We start from the raw sequence: 19,617 nt of genomic DNA on the forward strand, positions 1-19,617 counted from the left end.
TCCATTATAGTGATGCAGTACCTCCTTATCAGCAGCAGGTGGCAGCAGCCTGCTAGCTAAACCCCACAACCCCCATCAGGAAAATATAAAGACGAAGAAGACTTTACATCAACAACAGTGCAGGACTAGCAGAGGTAACGTTGCTTATCCATCAATGTTTGCGCTTTACAATTTTATCCTAATGCTCGACTTTAATTTGAGACGACATATATCGATGTGATAATATGTTGAATTACGCTATTAAGTAGCTTCAGTTACACGTGCAAATGCAAGCCGTTAGCTTTAGCTTTGTAGCTTAGCGTACACGAAGCTGCGGCTAGCTAAGCTGTCATTATTTCATGCGTGTGTGGGTGTATGTAGCCTAGCATAAGAGGCTTATTGCGTTATGTGGCTTTATTCCGTAATAATAACGGGAGCTTACTGTGTTTATCCCAATTTTTAAATTTCTAACACTCGCTTTTCCGGTCTCACGCGTCTTTTACCGCCTCATCTTTAGCAGATACATCTTACTGGCCGATTTCAGCAGTGCAGCAGAGACAAAACTGTCAAAATGGACACGAGAGCCTGGAGGAATCCATATCACGACTATGATGGGAACCCAGCCTCAACACAGGCGTTGTTTGACTGCCAGGGAAAGGTAAGGCATAAAGAATGCATGCTCGTGCATCAGATTCCCGTGCAGAAACCCTCATTATTTAACATTTTCTCCACCTCCAGCTCACAGCAGAGTTTGCCCAGAGGCTGAGCAGCAAGATCAGTGAGCTGCTGGCTGTGATGGAGAACGGGCTGAAGTCTGCAGACCCGAGAGATTGCACCATTTACACCGGCTGGGCAGGTGATGACACCCTTACACATCTTTCATAAGTGACATCTTATTGTGTGATTGGATTTTGTGTCTTTGTGTCTGTAATGTCTTATTAATATTTAATATATGCATGTATGACTGTGAGACTCATTGTGGACATGATTTGCATTATAAATGTCCCTGATTTTTTTTTTCATGCAATTAGATTTTTCTTTACAGGTTATGATGATTTATTGAACAAACTCAAGGCCATACTCAATATTAGAAAACATGATTTACTAAGAAATGCAACTATAAGTACCGGTGTGTAATGGCAGCTGTTAAAATAATTTTTTTTTTTTTTAATAGTTTTGAATCGTGAATATAAATCCAGTTTTCAGCCCATCAACTATCGAGCTTTTCTCTGTTTTATATTATATAAAAGTGAACGTCTTTTTGACTAGCAAAAAACAAGGCTTTTAACCTTTTTCTAAAGTTATTTAATATTATTAATAGATCTGTTAGTAAGTAAGTAAACGTTTATTTATATAGCACCCTTCTCAACATGAATGTGCAAAGTGCTTTAAGACGGTACACAATACAACTATAAAATCTGGAAGAAAAAAAAATGAAATGTTCAATTTGAGATAGATGGGTAAAAAAAAAATAAGGTTATTGAAGAAAGGAATATCCGAGATTAGTTTGAACAGTTAACATCACTGAAATGCATCCGTTCTTCCACAGGTATCGCTCTGCTTTATCTGCACCTCCACAACGTGTTCAGGGACACGTCCTTACTGCAGAGAGCTCTGGAATATGTGAGCCGCAGTCTGAAGTGTTTGACCCGGCGTCATGATGTCACCTTCCTGTGCGGGGATGCAGGGCCGCTGGCTATCGCTGCGGTGGTCTACCATCGCCTGCAGCGGGTGCAGGAGACCGACGAGTGCATCAACAGGTCAGTCTGAAACGCAAAGGTACAGGGGGTCGTTTTTATTATGGTCTCTCGGTAGGTAATGGGTACATTTGAGCTTATGTTCCGTAGTGCATGCTTTTGAGTCATTGAACTCAATCAAATATTTAGTCACATCCCATAAGGATATATGTTGGGTCGATAGGGACTCGGCTTGGCAACTGGAAGGTCACCAGTTCAAGTCCCGGCAAGACCAAGTGCTACCGAGGTGTCCCTGAGCAAGGCACCGTTCCCCACACTGCTCCCCGGGCGCCGTTCAAAATGGCAGCCCACTGCTCCTAACACTAGGATGGGTCAAATGCAGAGAAACAATTTCCCCACGGGGATTAATAAAGTATATCAATCAATCAATGTAGCATCCTGTTATGTTTGAGTTTTTCCCAGACACAAGATAGTGGAGTTTCTATCAAATTCATTGGTGGTATATGTATTAAGGTACTTAGAATAAGGGTTTTGCTAAATATTAATATGATATCGCTATCCTGATACATATCCTACACTTTTTTATGTTGTGCTGTCTTGAAGGCTACATTACCTTGAAGTGATGTCATTGTCTGAACTAAACCAACTGTTACTTACTCTCCTACACCTACGTAGCCATTATATTCACATTACTGATGATACTTTATCAACAATCTCATAGTGTAAAGTATTTCTGAAGCAGCAACGGTCAGTGCTACAATATCAACGGGGTCATTGATCAAAAATATTACGTTTAATTTTCTCTATTGTCCTGCCTTATTTAGAGTATGCATATTATTGTATTGGCGTTTGCATGCTCAATAGATATTTTAAAAAGGGATATTGTGTCTTCGTAAACGTACAATTTGTAACACAAATCTGAGACGGGTTAACTTACAACAGCACTTAGAGAGGGTGATCACAACACACCTCAATGCGTGTGATTGGCTGATTGTGGATGAACCAATCGCACCGTGTGCTGCTGGTCCAGTTCACTTAGCTCCCAAAGGTAGGGTTGTGATCACACGTCCTCCGTCATTGGTGCACGACGAGGTCTCATGCATTCTCCTGTGCCTCGTTCCCAGACTGCTGCAGTTCCACCAAAACGTGGTGAAAGGTGTGGGCGGTCTGCCCGACGAGCTGCTCTATGGGCGGATGGGGTACCTGTACTCCCTCGTCTTCATCAACCAGCAGATGGGGCAGGACAGGATCCCGCTGCAGTACATCCAGCAGGTAGGTGGAGCGTCACACTTTGAAACACCGGGTGTGATGTGGTGAACATTTACTTTTGGTTTCTTATCAAGGACAGGCTGACTGATCGTTCAAGAAAGTACTCTTTCCAATGTTACATTAAAACGTATTGACCGAGAAGGGAAAGTGAACAACGTGGGATAAAATGACTGCTAATGGAATAGAAATCTACTTTCGGTTTAGATTGCAATGCAACAATATTCTATCGTAACCACACTCAGAGAGGAAATTGAAACGTATTTAATAAAGGGGTTAGCAATGAATACAGAAAATAGGATATCCTTCCACTCGGATATTTGTTAACAATTTACTGTGGAATTAATGCTATTTTTGGGTTATAATGTTCTCTAACTTTTACTTTGCTGCCCCCAGCTATCTCAATTTACGACACATTTGCTCACTCTTGCTCATATTAGTGTCCACGTTGCAAATGTATCTCCATTGGTCTCGTTGATCTGTACAGATTAGGTGTGTTTGTGAGGCGGGATGTGTTGTGTCCCCTCTCAGATCAGTGAGTCGGTGCTGGTGTCTGGCGAGCACCTCAGCAGGAAGTTCCGGGTGCAGAACCACAGCCCTTTGATGTTCGAGTGGTACCAGGAGCAGTATGTCGGCGCCGCCCACGGCCTATCGGGCATCTACTACTACCTCATGCAGGTCAGCCAGCCTCCGGGGCGGAGCCAAGCCGCTGGGTTACACTCATTTCTAAAGGAGCCGTGGCAGACCTTATTAATATTCCTATTTCTACTCATTTCAAACGGGGTTACTCGTCACTCCTAGCTACAACTAACAAATATGCTCAGTTTGTTTAATTCTCTGATAACTACTACTCCAGACAACTATATATCCAATAATGTATTTGATTTTGTAACTAGTAAATGTCTTAACTGCTCATCAAAGGTATCTAGAACCCGATATGAAAAATAGTGAATTCAAGCTTAAGACATTACATTTATAATAATATAAAACAAATTACTGCACCTTTTTTAAAAGCCAGCAACTGGGAATATTTGGCATTGTGTTTAGTAAGCACTATCTATAAATTGTTTAAATAAATTACTATTTGTTACATCAATAATGTTATCCCGGTTTGTTAAAATATGCATTTTAAATTATAATTTGTTAAAGGTCCCATGTCATGGCCATTTCTACTGATCATGATTCCATTGTTGAGGTCGACTAGAATAGATGCCGTTCCAAACTCACATTGGTTTCTCATACAGCATCTCTGTGTAGCATGTGTATTCACTCGCTGTCCTAAACGGCTTGTTGGAGCTCCTGCCCCCCCCCCCCCTTCCTGTGAGCCCAGTGGCCGTCTGTGACACCGCGAAACCCAGCCCGAAACACACACACACACACCCGCAGCCTGGCTGGGAGTTTGTGTGTGTGCTCAAGCTGAGTTCCGCGGTGTCTCGCCGTTACCTTACTATACCCAGGAAGTAAACAAATGAAAAAGAGAAATCTCCCACGAGGCGTTCTGGGGCAGCACAGACAGGTCTTTCCTGTGTTAGAGTTTTACACAGGGTACAGGGTGTACTTTGAGGGTTTGTGACTCTGCAGACCATTTACTTGCATACAAAGCTACATAGCACACAAGGGGACGGGTAATAACCAGAAAAGCATGACATGGGCCCTTTAATTCTATCAGTATATGGCTTACTGAATTAGCTTGCTGCTAAGGCTTGGAATAAGAATTCAAATTGAAAGAAAAAGTCATAAAGTAATGTAAACAAAAAAAAATTCTCCAAACTGTTATTAATGAAAGGTTTTGCCTCTGTGTCTACCACCTTATCGTGACGTGTGCACTGGTTCCTTCTTCATCCTGTTTAAACATGGTCTCCCCCCCCCCCCAGCCGGGATTCGTCTGCGTGGAGGAGTACGTCCACAGGCTGGTGAAGCCCAGCGTGGACCACGTGTGTCGCCTCAAGTTCCCTACGGGGAACTACCCCCCCTGCATCGGGGACGACCGGGACCTGCTGGTGCACTGGTGCCACGGGGCCCCAGGGGTGGTGTACATGCTGCTGCAGGCATACAGGGTAAACAACATGTTTTTGTTTACCTGATGTCAGATGCAAAGGATTTGCAGAGACATACGGTCATCTTGTGGAGATCTTTAGGCCATTTCTGTTTTCATATATGTAATGACGATATGCTGTTAGTGCTGCTTGCGAGGTAGGAAATGGTTCGAGTGTAGAAATCTTTTTTGTATAATTATGTATTTAACTTTATCCAGTTTTATGGAGAAACCACAACACAGCCATCATTTAATCCAAACACTGTCTACACTGTCTAAACCAAAGTCCCCATTCACATCGAGACAAACAACTCCCTACATTTTAACATCTCTTTTCTTTCTTCCTCCCCCAGGCCTTCGGGGTGCCGCAGTACCTGGAGGACGCGCTGCAGTGCGGGGAGGTGGTATGGCACTGCGGCCTGCTGAAGAAGGGCTACGGCCTTTGTCACGGAGCGGCGGGGAACGCCTACACCTTCCTCGCCCTCTACCGGCTAACACAGGACCCCAAGCACCTCTATAGAGCCTGCATGGTGAGGCGCACACACTACACATCGCTCACACACGGCAGCAGGCATTCAGACGATCAGGCATTAGTGGGGGCTCCTGTAGGATCAGTCTTAGTCCAAATACTTAGTTGTTTTCTCGTCTGTTTGGGTATCATTTAAGATTCATTTTAACGCTAATAAACAACATATGGCAGTATGCCCATTTGTTTTCTCTATGCAAGGAAATAACTGTATTTTTCTACAAATTAAATAAATAGTTTGAAGGGATGAAATTAAAGATCGGTTAACCAAAGCATCTTAATAAAAATAAATATAATTTAAATAATCTATCAAAGTGTGAAGGGATTTTTATGTGTCTTTACCTGCTTATAAATAATTAAAAATATGTACCATGCTTTTGACCCACTGTGTTTCTACTATTATAATGCCACGATAAATAGGAAAAAGGGCATTTTATAATCCGTCTTTCTCTGACTTTGATCCAAGATGTCAAAGTCATATTAAACTTCTCACAAAGGGCAAGCAATCAGAGCACAATTGGCCAGCCGTAAAACAGATCATCATTATTCCTGGATCCAGGTGCGCGTGAGAAGCGGGGCCTTTTATGTCTTTAGACAAAAGCTTGGTGGCTGTCGGTGCGAGTGTTCCTCCCTGGATGCGCTCCAGGTGGTACGAGTCCCACGTGTACTATCATGAATATGGATCCATTCACAGAGGATGGAAATAGACTCTACTCACGTCTCGCCTAGGCTCTGATACTAGCTCCGCAGCGACATTGTGGTCATAATCCGAAACCTCCGGCAGATGCTAGGCTTTCACTGAGAGGAGCACCATTTTCAGCAGGTGTTGACATTGTTTGCTATCCTTCAGGGGTCAGCTGCAATCCAGTGTTGTGATACGATGGGAATGTTATTGTGACACTATCTGCCTTTGTCTCTCCACAGTTTGCTGACTGGTGCATGAACTATGGCAAACATGGATGCCGGACGCCTGACACTCCCTTCTCCCTTTTCGAAGGTAATATTCAATGACATGTCCCACTTATTACATTTTAATCAAATATGACCTCCTCCACTCCCACGATGAACTCACACACTACACATCTGTAGCGCCATTGTGTTTCAGTATTGAGGACTTAGAATGCGATGAGTAAATAAAGACCATCCCTATCCTCTGTAATGTCTCAATATCAACAATTTGATATTGAGATTTGATGCAAGACTTAACCATCTTCGACCACTACAATTCATAAAGATTGTCTTGGAGTTGTGCCACTTTAAGAGTGCTTAAAGACTTCAGCATGCACATATACACCGTTTTCAAATAGGCAAACGCATCACATTTGTGCTGCAAGAACAAAGTGTATTGTCCACGCTCCATCAGCCCGGGTTAGCATTGGCTAACCGTAGCACCTATTTTCACTCCAGTGTCTCGGCACGAGGACAAGGGACCTGTGTATTTTTAACAACTCCTAAACGTAGAAACGTAGCTTGGCTTTGGAGTGTTTTAGTGTCATTTCCGACCAAACGAGCTTAACTGAACAACAGAAACGGCTCTGTAATAAGTGACAATTTGCTCATTGTGTTTCATTTGATCACATTCATTAAAGATAAAGCAGGTTTTATAAATGTTAGTGCAACATAAATGATCAACAATGCTATACAGGACTGAATAAAATGACACATTTATGCATATTTTGGAAAGACAATTGGAAAATTGTAGTTGGAACAGAGGTCGCGTTAACCCAATCATTTCCGTCTATTATGATTTTTTTTTTTTAACAATGGCGGAAAAATCTGAAAGCCGTCCATCATTTTCACAGATTAGAACAAACTCAGAACAGCGGCAAAGTTTCCCCGCAGCCGGGCTCCGGTATTATGCCGTGTTATGTCCTAACTTTGCCGAACAGATCAACAAAAGTATTTGCTCCCGCGAGGTGCTATGGGCATGCACAGATAGGGCTATGTGCATGCATAACACAGCGCCAACAGTTCACGAGCGAGCGTGTGTCCCCCCCCCCCCCTGTTGACAGTTCACGAGCGTGCTCTCTCCGCCCCCCGGCAGAGTTGTGTACAGGCCGACGGGTAATAATGGATTTTGGCGGAAATGTTGCGATCCTGTCCGTCAAAGTGACGGGCAGCGAAAAAGTCTAGCACAACCTCTGAGTTGGAAAACTAAAATCATAAGAATTACAGCTTACAAAATGAATATTAACCGTACCTAGTGTTTTCTGTATGTCTATTGTCCTGTATCACGTTTGTCTCTGTAAACTCACTTCCTGTTCACAGGCATGGCTGGCACCATCTACTTCTTGGCAGACATCCTGCAGCCAATGAAAGCGAGGTTCCCCTCCTTCGAGGTGTAGACGTGTTCCCACAGGTAGTGCCCCCCCACCCACACTGTGGGAAGGAGAAGACCCACACACTTTTGCTCTGTGTCACACTCATGCATGAAACACTACATTCACAACGATCGACATTGTGCCATGTTTTTCCTGCTCTTCTCTCCCGGGAACTCTACATGTTATTAAACAGGATAAGTCCTATACTCGCATTTCAAACATAAGAGCTTGCTTTTTTCGTTCCTTAATTTGTGTATAATTGCTTTCAAAACTGTGGATGTTGCTCAGATTGTGACATATTTTGAGGGTGAAGTAAAAAAAAAAAAAAACAGTAAGGGAAATAAATTTTCTGGATTTAAAAAAATAAAATTGTGGTAAAAAAAAAGGTGTTTTTGCTAACACTTACAAATGTGTTTCTATTCTGCATAGCTTGATATGGTAAAAAAAAACAATGGATGCTTTTTTGGTTTTCTTTTCTTTACAGTGTCAACAGCAAAGCTAGTAACAATGCACTAAATATAATACGGTGCCATGTGTTAAGGGATCAACCCCCGAGTGTAAACTGTTGCCTGTCCTTTGCACTGTCTGAGCAATAAACCATGTGTCTTTTTACAGCTGTCGCTCTGTAGTCACTTCCTGAAGCTCCCTGATCTTAATGTGGTGTACGCAGCAGCAAGGAACGGCCAGAAGGGGGCGGCAGCGAGCCTGCAATGTGAGATTATGTGGAGATTAACCTCTATCTGGAATATAAAGTACATTCACCTCAGCCAGCTTTTCACATGTTATGTTTATCGGATTAATTTTCCATATTCAGGCAACTGAGATTAAAAGTGAATATAAATATATATGAAGACAACCAGAAAATCTAACTACATCCGACTAAATGAGGAATTAAAAACGGTTGCATGGAGATTGTGATGATCAATAACTGATACCTCCACAAAGGCCAACAATGCATTCATTCTCGTTTTTCTTTAAGTTGTGACGTTAAAAACAACATCAGGGTTCTCTCTAAATATGTGTTTCATTTTTATTTATGTGAGCGTTCAAACGGTATGTTGATATGTTTCCGAGTTCTGGCAAGTGGGCGGTGGTCTTTTCACAGTCCGGGACCCCTTCTTTCCGGTTATTCCACATTGTAAATACAGCACGGATGCCCTTTCTTGCAATGTTGACGCAAAATAGTGTGTGCATCCAAGCCGTGTTTCAGATCTACATTTTTATGATTTCTTCCTTTGCCTATGTTACACCTTTTCCCACCAAGCTATATGAAATTTGACAAGAAATCGAGCAGAAAACACTTCCTCATAATGCTTTCAAAGTTAATAAACAATGCTTTTTAGTTCATTTAATACATTTCAAAGAAACACTGCCCATTATGTTGTCGGTCTTGTCTTCATTATGTAAAAACGTTGTCTTTTAAAGCCTGACATAAAACAGAGCTTCACATTTGACCTCTCACATTGTACCGCTCGGTTTTAAGGCTCTCATAAGAACCCCATATCAGCGGCGGGGGTCTCCAATCCTCTGTGCCTCTCTCTGGGTTACTTGGCTCAACGGGTCGCCTCTCTTTTCCAAATAAGGCTCACGTAACACTCCTGAAAACCAGGCGACGACACAATGCCACCGCTCTTTTTTAAGCCCGTGCTTCTTTATGACCTGACGCCAGCTGGGGCCTCGCAGGGGAAAGAGGAGGGGTCTGCTGCGCGGGGCGGTTACTATACCGGAGGGTCTCGAGGAGCGTTCATTTTCTCTGCCCCCAACTCCACAGAGCCGGAGTAGGAGGAACCGGACACCTCCGGGGGGTAAAAATAGATCTCATCTGTCCAGGGGAGTGGTCTTTCACTCTGGGTCACTCACACCAATCCTCTTTCCTTCTTACACAACGGGGTACACAGCATTAGTGAATCACCCATCCCCCGTGCACGCTGCCTCTGTGTGTGTCTGCACCCCCCCCCTCAGCTGTGTCTTTAAAACTAACTTTTTAATCACACCCCCACAGTCTTTTTCGTTTGTTTTGAACGTGGTATAACCTCTTTTGGCTGTTAATGTGTGTCCATGTTCTTGTCTTAACTTGCTCTGTTATCGCTGCATTTCACGATCGAAATAAATAAATAACCACATGTTCACTTTTTGATGTTTTTCAGTTGGCACCCAAATATTTTATGACCAACAAAAAACACTAAATCCCTTTTTTCTAGGCACAAAATCACTAATTGTTATTATAGTGAATGGTCGAAAATCTGTGTATAGTAATCTACCACTTGGTGTTTCATGTGTGAAAATGAAACGCATAATCTTTATGATAACACATTTGCAGTTCTAAAAAACAAGTGCAAAATGGATTTAAGTGCAGAAGCAAAACACTTTATATTCCGAGGTGCGAGACCTTGTTTTTTTAATGTAAAACCGTATTAATAATTCTGCAAGATTAAAAACCTGAGAACTCCTTCAGTGTATTGAGCATAAATCATGCGAGGAACATCATTTATATTCGGTCCAATCAAAGTAAGTATAACATTTGTTTCCAATTTTCTTAATTGTGCATGTTTCCAAGACAGAATTGTACCCTGTGAAGTTGTTTTGTAGCAGATGTTAACAGTATTTGTATACATGAACTTCATTAATAATAGCTTCCTTTTGATAGTGCCATCAGCACCATGGAGAGCTCTGATGGAGGAAAAAAGGCACACTGTACTTGGTCGTTCGACCTGCAAAGATTATGCAATACAGTCTACTGGGTAAGCCATTATTATCATTTGTATATATATTTAATCATCTCCTTAAATGACATGCAACTGACCATTTTTATAATTGAATAATTTGACAGTCATTACTTTTTTTAAATATCAATCCCACTTTGTATTTAAATAACTTGTTCTGTCAGTCCAGACGTGAAGATTTACAATTTAATATGGTTCAAAAAGCGAAATATATTCATCGGTAAAATGTATTGAAATGAAAATGCTTGGTGATTCATGTATCGACCGATTGTTGCAGCTGCGTTTGAAACCCAGTTTCTAAGGGAACTGACTGTCCTATTTGACTCATTCCCACTCTTCCAACGTGTTTTGCCGTGCTGTTATTTCACCATAAGTGGAGCAGTCTCGCAGTTTAAAAATAAAGTTTGTAAACGATCCCTCTGCGCTCGCAGCCGCTCCAACGTGGGCCACTAGGCATCGGAGATTTCTGCATTTTCACCGACTTGCTTCAGCTGTCTGAACCCCCGGAGAGAAAACACTTTAATCAATGAATGCATTTTTTTCTTCTTCATAGGAACAGGATCCAAAAAAGTTTCCAATTCCAACCTCCAAGTCTTCCACGGTTATTTATATCTAAAAGTATCCCCGTCCCCTTCTAAAGGCTTACCCCCGCTGCGCCTGGTGCTCAGCTCTCCTTTCCGTCTGCCCTAAGAAAGTTAAAGGTGTTCCAACTGGTCATCTGATCCGCCCCCCCCCCCCTCATTAGCATATGTGATGTCATGGTCCCGGGATAAATAAGAGGGGGCTTTGAACAGGGCCCACGACCACTCTGTCTTGGGACTTCAGCTTTGCTTCTCCTTTTTCTTTCCGCTCATCCAGACCCAACTCTGCAAAATGGTGTGTACATAATTGTGTTTTGGACCTTTTGGGTGGGGGCGGTTTCCGATGGAGTTACCTATTTTTTTTTTGTCAACAAGGGATAATTATTCGTGGCATGCGGATACCATCTCTCCAAAAAAAAAAGCCACAGAATTTGGACTTAAATTGCATCACTGAAATCAAGACTGGCATTTTTGATACTTCTCTGAAAAGCTCGTCTTAATAAATTACAATAAAAGTTCAAGAATACTTTGGAATATATTGAACATTTGTATTATGCTTTGAGTGTAAAAGAGAGGAACTTGTAATTTCCCCCTCCATCACTTGCATTTACTTCAGTTTTTGGCATGTATTTTTGTTACTCAATCTTCCATAAACGCGTCTGTGTAACTCATCCATTCTTTGTTTTCATTCATTTCTCCGTGTGTATGTGTTCGTTCCTTTTTTGTGTATTTCCATGTGACAGGCCGAAGAGGCAGCCGCCCCCGCCGCAGCAGCAGAATTCGCTCCGGCAGAGATTGAGGGTAAGTCAAGAAACAACGAAAAAATAACTTCCCATGTGAAAAACGGTCATTAGAATCCCACCCTCTCACCATCATGAAACCCCCAAATGGAGTCCAAAGAACTATTCTCTACACTGAACAAAGGTGAAGTAGCTGCAGGCTAGATAACCCTCAAGTCTAAATGAACTCCTAAAAGGTGGATAAAGAAAGACCGCCGTTGCATGCCAGACTTGTCCAGTTGTCGGGAAGAATTTGAGATATGTTTATTCTAAGCCGACCTACCCGTGTCTTGTGCACAGCAGAGGCGTTAATCCCTGGGTCAAGGCCCAAGACGCGGCCCTGCGGCATCCCGTTACATGAGGCATCCAAACTATGACCGTCCCAAAGCCTTTTGATGTAGCCGGAACTAGAGATTTCCCATGCCAATACTAAGAAATGTGCCCTTCATTAAAATGACCCTACGTCTTGTGGAAACCATTTTTTTACGTGATATATGATCTAGAAGTGAATTAGTTTAAAGATTCAGAAATCCCTTACCCCTGTATACGTGGCACAGCTGCAATGGGGCAGTCCCGTCAAGTTAATTGGTTCGTATAGACTTTCAATTTGGCAAAAGTTGCACCCATTAAAAAGAAAAAAATGGCTGCTTCTGCACATTCTGGTACATTCAGCCTGTTGGGATACCTGCAATGTAAGACGAGGTGTTAATTACAGCACAATCAGCATTCTTGTGTTTAATTTGAGGAGGAGGGATTAACTTTGGACCATGCCCCTATAAGGACTGCACTACTCTATCAGGGGGTATCGGCTTGCTCCCTAAATGCAAGGGGAGGGAGAGGGGTGTGGTGGGGGGGGGTTGGCAGGTACAGCTGTTCCTCAGGCTTCTGCTATCCAGACCGTTAATCTGCCAATGAGGTCACTTTGAGTTGGCTTCCTGGTAGGATTCAGACGAACGGCTAACCTTTGTCCAAGCTTCACTTGGTACCTTCCACACCTCTTGCTTGGGCACAGCTGACACTTCCAATTCTCTTGGAACAATGGCAGGAGAATACCACTTCTAATGTCTTTGATCCTCCAACAAAATGTGACAACACATGGCTGCCATACCTGACGAAGAACCCTGTGAAATTATGAATATAAAACCCAAAAGCAAAGGGATCAAGTTGACAATGTTACTAGCATTAATGTGGTACCAGACAGACTGAGTATTATTTGTATTCCTCGTTAAACCATAAGACCATAAGGAGAGGGTAGACACCAAGGTCATGTTGCTTTTTGTTGTTGTTTGTTTGAAGTATTAAGTATATTTTACAGTGTGTTTTGCTGAAGTGGATGAATATGTAAAGTTCAATTAATTAAGGTTAATTTGTATTAGTTGGATCGTTTTTATTAGTTTCATACGTTAGTTACCTAAAACAAACAGCCAGTTGGTTTTTGCAAGGGCTATCACTGAGGACCATTTTAAGTTATTTTCACCGACGTCTCTCAGTACTCAGTAACTCAAAGTCCTCTCTCCCCTTTCCTTACCAGAGTTCAAGGAGTCTTTCGGGCTCTTCGACAGAGTCGGTGACAGCCAGGTTGGCTACAACCAGGTCGCTGACATAATGCGCGCTCTGGGCATGAACCCCACCAACAAGGCCGTCGTTGCAATCCTTGGCAACCCATCCGCTGATGGTGAGCCCCCATAACTCTATCCAGTCTTCATTGTTAGAGAAATATTTGTGTTTGTCACGCCTTTCAGTGGTAGTTTATGGTGCGTGACATTTCTCCACAGACATGGCCAACAAGAGGGTGAACTTCGAGGCTTTCCTTCCCATGCTCAAGCAGGTTGACGAGATGCCCAAGGGTACCTATGACGACTACGTTGAGGGTCTGCGTGTCTTCGACAAGGAGGGCAACGGCACAGTCATGGGCGCTGAGCTGCGTATTGTGCTGTCCACCCTGGGTGAGCAACCTAAATATAGAAGTGCAGAAATACAATCTGCTTAGCTCAGAACATGTGTGTGAAATGGAAGAGCTGACATTGGTCCATCTACAGGAGAGAAGATGTCCGAGGTCGAGATTGATTCCCTCATGACCGGCCAGGAAGACGAGAACGGCAGTGTGCACTACGAGGGTAAGCCTTGATTTCCCAGCATGCCTTCAAGTCATTTGAACAGCTGTCATCATGGGACAGATTTAACCCTATGGTTTTGTTTTTCTCCAGCTTTCGTCAAGCACATCATGTCTGTATAAGCGGCCAGCAGTAGGAGTGCTGAAACTGTAGCTCGCCTACAGACAGCCCATCAGGACATCTACACTATACCAAAGACCAACCAAGGAAAGACAAGGACTATGTACAAGGGATGTTGAAGCAAACCCATCTTGTTGTTTATTTTGTATTTCTTGCCATCTCGTCTCCAACCCTCCTTTTCTCCGGACATCTCCGCCATCAACCACTTCCGTTGTAGAACCCAACATCACTTGGCCTTCGCTCCACCCGCCGCATGGGGTGAGGAACGGGGGAGAAGGGATGACCGCTCATCAAGTGAGGGTAGATCCCTCCCTTCCCACTGCCACCACATCCAGTCACGTCATCACTGGCCCAGCAATGCCAAAGGTGCTGGGGAGCGGCCGTGGATAGACCGCCAACAAGTCACCCACTTCCCCGGAAAGTTTTATTTATTGTCTGTTCATTTAAAAAATAAACTTTTCCAACGTACATCCCATTTGGGTTGAGTCTTGATCGTTTATTGCTCACATAAAGCCGTAGATATGTTAGTATCAGACCGTCCATTCACCCGCAAATGAGAAGATTCAGTCAAATTGTAGTTAATTGTCGTGTAATATTGATTAGGGGTTTAAAAATAGTAAACAAAGTCTCACCATATAACCTTTTTACAAATGTATAACAAAATAGAAGAAATTAGCTTGTTTTTAACTTATTTAGAAACTTGAAAATGTTTTCCAAATCGAGCCCCAAGCATCAAAGCTCACCCCTACAACTCTTCCCAAAATGCCCTAAACAGAACCCTTTTGTTTTAAATAATACTGACGGTTACTCAGTCTTTCAGAAAAAAACGTAAGACTCATGATTTCAATGACTTTGAAAACACTTATAGTGGACTTTGAGACTTAGTCTTACTTTAATGGATACCTCAGAATGAAGACTGATATTAAACACGATCCAGAAAGCTTATATGCATTTAATTTGTTAAAAAAGCTATGTTCTCGGTGGAGACAGTTTGCAGAGTCAGTCAAATACATACAGTACACAATGTTAATAGGCATATGAGGCGGGTGGTTGTATACAGTATGCATGAATATCTCAGTATATATAGCATGCAGTATTTGCATTTGACATGCACATGTTGAAGTATTTAAAACTTTAGTCTCGCAGGGTTATTGAAACCGCATTACTTTTTTAACTCCATTAGAGGGTGTGTGAAAAAAGATACAAGGACATTTTAAACAGCATTTTCTGAGTGTGTCAGAACATAACTTATGCACATTTGCTCAATGACTAACTTTGCAGACCAACACTTTCACTTATTGCTTGATTTGTTTTGCATCCCATTGAAACAAGGACGAGGAATCAGACAGGAACATGTTGGTTTTGGTATACCATTGCTCATTAATGCACTTGTGTCCCGACTCGGTCACCTTAACTTACCCGTGTTTGTTTGTTTTTTAATGAATGTGGAGATAACAATATGTCATACACAAGACTGGGGCAGACAAGTTGTGTTACTGTTAAACATCCATGGTTATAGTTTAACCCTTGTGTGGTGTAAGGTCAAGTTGATGAGTTAAAAGATTTATACTTAAAGTAAACAAATACAAAGATTTTAGTTTTAACCTGAAACTCCATGACCGTAGCTTATTTTTGTAAAAAACATTTTATTTATTTTTAAAACGACATATGACTTGTGCTCAAACCCTCCCACATATTAACGTCCTTAATTAAATGTTAGTCAATTTGACCGCATACAATACTGAGACTTACTGTCACAGAAACACAAAAAAACGTTATACTAAGATAAAGATACAAATCAATCCATAATCGGTTAAAATAACAAACATCGATACAACATTGTTTCATATGTTGCTGGAAAAGCATGAATATGCAACCAAAGGCTGTATTACTTCGGGTGTGTATTTTTACATTAAAAAAAGTACATACTACTGCCGATAGGTGTCGGAGTTACGTAAGAATAGCTCATAAAGCTTTAGTAGAAGAAGACATGCGGTGATGGAGGATATAACAGGAGGTCTTACTACGGTTAGTTGCGGTCGAATAGTCCATTTAGTTTAGGGAAACACTGGACCTTCCTAACCGAAAGGAGAGGAGAAAGTGCTGCTCCACAATGCCTTGCGGCTGCAGCATTTGCCGTCACACAACAGTCGGCCGTTCACGGAAACAACCGATTATGACCGAGAAATTATATCATGAAAGTTACGATGCTTATTAAGCATTTTAAAACGTATGTGGTAAGTTGCCAAAGTGCTTTGTTTTGAACGTTCATCAGTATTATAATCAAAAAGAGAAATATGAACGTAAGTTTTTCCTGAAATGATCAAATAAAGTCAAAATGTCACAGTCTTTACTGAGCTGTCTGGGGTTTGTTCAACTTTTTAAAGACGTTTTAATAATGGTGATATACACAGTGATAGATGTTAAGGACTAACGTTTATAATAAATACATTTGTATTTATTGTAAGTTCTTTTCATACAATAATACGTATTGCCTTGGGATCATTGGTATTAATGTGGACCGGAGGGAGAGGGTGACGAGCATAAGTTTAACTTTCCTTTTTTATTTAAATTCCAACTTTGGTCATGAAGAATATGTTTCTCTGTTGTCCACGTTCATAAAGCAAAGCAGCAGCATCAGAGCACGGTGCAGAGTCTCTAGATGAGTTTACAGTAGTCCGTGGTTCTTTTTAAACATCCATGTTGTAGTCCGCTGTATAGAAAACTGTAGTTTCCATAGTTTCCCCACAGCAGCAGACGCACATTTATGACGTCTGCTGGCGCATCATAAACACGCCAGATAGTGAAAGTGCAGTCGGATTCTCTAAAGTACCGCAGTCTCTTCTCCTAAATCCTTTTGAATTCTCCTATCCACTATCCCTTAACCCCGTGACGTTCACACAGAGGTCAAGGGATAGACGATAGGAGCTGATTTTTGGACTATTCGACCGCAACCTATGTATGAAAACTTTCTCCAAAAACGCATATAATTTTCCCTAAATCACACACAAATAAAATAGAACATTTACCTTAAACAGTAAATACTTTTTTTCATACGTAAATGTTTACTACACCTAATGTGTACAATCAATGATTAACCATGCCAGAGGAGGAGCCCGTAGCAGGAAGGAGTGAGCCCTCTTCCTTACGCAGAAGATATTTGGGTTGTTGTCATCACTGTGAACCTGTGTAGAAGATGTTTGCTAAAAAAGTTAACAACACTTTTCTTTGGGGGTTGAGGAATGTCTCCGCACCGAAACAGGCGATCCCTGTGGCTGTTGCAAGGTACAATATATATTTATAACGATCATTTATAACTTCTGAAGTGAACATATGTTTAGATAGTTGCTTACGTTGAGAAACATATTATCTATACTTTAACGTTACCCTGGATTCCTACCATAGACTGTTAGACTGTATAAAGATTCCTACACCCTGTATTGAATTAAGCATGTATGGTCTAATACACAGGGATCCCGCGGGGTCTTAAAAAGTCTTACATTTGATAATCTGAATTTAAGGCCTCAAAAAGGTCTTAAATATAACAAAAAAATCAGAAAGGTCTTATATATGATTTAGAAGGTCTTAAAAATGATCGCATTTGAAAGGCGTCTAAATGTGTTTTGGGGGAAATGTCCGGGCTCTAAAGTTACCAGTACGGTAATAGATGTTGTTGTCACTGTCACTACCCGATCCGTACCCCTGCCCGATCGGTAACAACACCGGATTTTTGAGCTTTGCCAAAAGCCACTGTGTCAAGTGTCCTACTTGTGTTGCCGTCCGGAGTTGTCCAATATGGCGGACCATCTCGCACATGCGCAGTACCGATCGGGTAGTGACGTAGGGTGACGGGTCGGGTAGTGACGTCACTTCCGCCGAAAGAAGGCTGTCCCAATTTAAAAAAAAGACGAGACTCCTCCGAATGCAGCCTACTTTTCCCCAATTTGAAGGATACATCTGGGCTGCAGTCGGATAGTTTAAAAATCAGCTCCTAAATTCTAACCCTATCGTCTATTCCTTGACCTCTGAGTGAAACGTCACGGGGTTAAGGGATAGTGGATAGGAGAATTCAAAAGGATTTAGGAGAAGAGACTGCGGTACTTTAGAGAATCCGAATGCACTTTCACTATCCGACGTGTTTATGATGCGCCAGCGGACGTCATTGTGTGCGTCTGCTGCTGTGGGGAAACTATGGAAACCACAGTTTTCTATACAGCGGACTACAACATGGATGTTTAATAAGAACGAGGGACTACTGTGACCTCATCTAGAGACTCTGCACCGTGCTCTGATGCGGCTGCTTTAGGCTTTATGAACGTGGACAACAGAGAAACATATTCTTCAGGACCAAAGTTGGAATTGAAATAAAAAAGGAAAGTGAAACTTATGCTCGTCCCCCTCTCCCTCCGGTCCACATTAATACAAATGATCCCAATACGTATGATTGTATGAACTAAAGATCTTAAAATCAATACAGATGTATTTATTATAAACGTTAGTCCTTAACATCTATCACTGTGTATCACCATTCAAACATCTTTTAAAAGCTGAACAAACCCCACACAGCTCAGTAAAGACTGAAATGTTGACTTTATTTGATAACTTCAGTGAAAACTAACGTTCATATTTCTCTTTTTGATTATAATACTGATGAACGTTCAAAACAAAGCACTTTGGCAACTTACCACCTATGTTTTAAAATGCTTAATAAGCACCGTAACTTTCATGATATAATTTCTCGGTCATAATCGGTTGTTTCCGTGAACGGCCGACTGTTGAGTGACGGCAAATGCTGCGGCTGCAAGGCATTGTGGGGCAGCATTTTCGCTTCTCCTGTCGGTTAGGGAGGTCCAGTGGTTCCTAAACTAAAGGAGGTTATAAAGGAAGTTTGAAACCTTTCAACATTTCAGTCTTTACTGAGCTGTGTGGAGTTTGTTCAACTTTTAAAAGATGTTTGAATGGTGATATACACAGTGATAGATGTTAAGGACTAACGTTTATAATAAATACATCTGTATTGATTTAAGATCTTTAGTTCATCAATCATACGTATTGGGATCATTTGTATTAATGTGGACCGGAGGGAGAGGGTGACAAGCATAAGTTTCACTTTCCTTTTTTATTTCAATTCCAACTTTGGTCCTGAAGAATATGTTTCTCTGTTGTCCACGTTCATAAAGCAAAGCAGCAGCATCAGAGCACGGTGCAGAGTCTCTAGATGAGTTTACAGTAGTCCCTCGTTCTTATTAAACATCCATGTTGTAGTCCGCTGTATAGAAAACTGTAGTTTCCATAGTTTCCCCACAGCAGCAGACGCACATTTATGACGTCCGCTGGCGCATCATAAACACGTTGGATAGTGGAAGTGCAGTCGGATTCTCTAAAGCACCGCAGTCTCTTCTCCTAAGTCCTTTTGAATTCTGCTGTCCACTAGTCCTTAACCCCGTGACGTTTCACTCAGAGGTCAAGGGATAGA

At 41.9% G+C, this 19,617-nt stretch overlaps 3 protein-coding genes across 6 annotated transcripts in view; all 3 read left to right on the forward strand.

Moving 5' to 3' along the window:
• Window positions 1-35: 35 nt before the first annotated feature.
• On the forward strand, window positions 36-8,438 carry lancl1 (LanC antibiotic synthetase component C-like 1 (bacterial)). Of its 2 annotated transcripts, none has more exons than XM_034097397.1 (10): window positions 36-134; window positions 497-637; window positions 718-835; window positions 1,529-1,739; window positions 2,801-2,948; window positions 3,474-3,620; window positions 4,817-4,999; window positions 5,331-5,507; window positions 6,428-6,500; window positions 7,772-8,438. In XM_034097397.1, exons 2-10 carry the CDS (start codon window positions 551-553, stop codon window positions 7,846-7,848), a joined length of 1,221 nt encoding a protein of 406 aa, XP_033953288.1. In that variant the 5' UTR covers window positions 36-134; window positions 497-550; the 3' UTR covers window positions 7,849-8,438. The 2 variants fall into 2 exon arrangements, with proteins under 2 accessions (XP_033953288.1, XP_033953295.1); XM_034097404.1 differs by having other exon boundaries at window positions 500-637.
• A 2,876-nt stretch (window positions 8,439-11,314) lies between these two features.
• On the forward strand, window positions 11,315-14,266 carry mylz3 (myosin, light polypeptide 3, skeletal muscle). The gene is made up of 6 exons (XM_034097416.2): window positions 11,315-11,423; window positions 11,872-11,929; window positions 13,439-13,582; window positions 13,683-13,853; window positions 13,947-14,024; window positions 14,115-14,266. Exons 1-6 carry the CDS (start codon window positions 11,421-11,423, stop codon window positions 14,141-14,143), a joined length of 483 nt encoding a protein of 160 aa, XP_033953307.1. The 5' UTR covers window positions 11,315-11,420; the 3' UTR covers window positions 14,144-14,266.
• A 3,010-nt stretch (window positions 14,267-17,276) lies between these two features.
• The window catches only part of acadl (acyl-CoA dehydrogenase long chain), a 34,075-nt gene continuing 31,734 nt past the window's right edge, over window positions 17,277-19,617 (forward strand). For 2 of the 3 annotated variants that reach the window (XM_034097374.2, XM_034097382.2), the window contains exon 1: window positions 17,277-17,426. In XM_034097374.2, the coding sequence (XP_033953265.1) occupies window positions 17,338-17,426 (89 nt within the window). In that variant the 5' untranslated portion in view covers window positions 17,277-17,337. The remainder of the gene's footprint in view (window positions 17,427-19,617) is intronic. The other variant, XM_071205068.1, reaches the window with a different exon arrangement.

Source organism: Pseudochaenichthys georgianus, chromosome 2 (genome assembly GCF_902827115.2).
Source record: "Pseudochaenichthys georgianus chromosome 2, fPseGeo1.2, whole genome shotgun sequence".
NCBI lineage: Eukaryota > Metazoa > Chordata > Actinopteri > Perciformes > Channichthyidae > Pseudochaenichthys > Pseudochaenichthys georgianus.

Coding starts and splice junctions, on each gene's coding strand:
- lancl1 (XM_034097397.1), top strand. CDS start 551: ATGGACACGAGAGCCTGGAGGAATCCATATCACGACTATGATGGGAAC. Junction 5,000..5,330: donor TGCTGCTGCAGGCATACAGG/GTAAACAACATG, acceptor TTCCTCCCCCAG/GCCTTCGGGGTGCCGCAGTA. Junction 5,508..6,427: donor ACCTCTATAGAGCCTGCATG/GTGAGGCGCACA, acceptor GTCTCTCCACAG/TTTGCTGACTGGTGCATGAA.
- mylz3 (XM_034097416.2), top strand. Junction 11,930..13,438: donor CGCTCCGGCAGAGATTGAGG/GTAAGTCAAGAA, acceptor TTTCCTTACCAG/AGTTCAAGGAGTCTTTCGGG. Junction 13,583..13,682: donor TGGCAACCCATCCGCTGATG/GTGAGCCCCCAT, acceptor ATTTCTCCACAG/ACATGGCCAACAAGAGGGTG.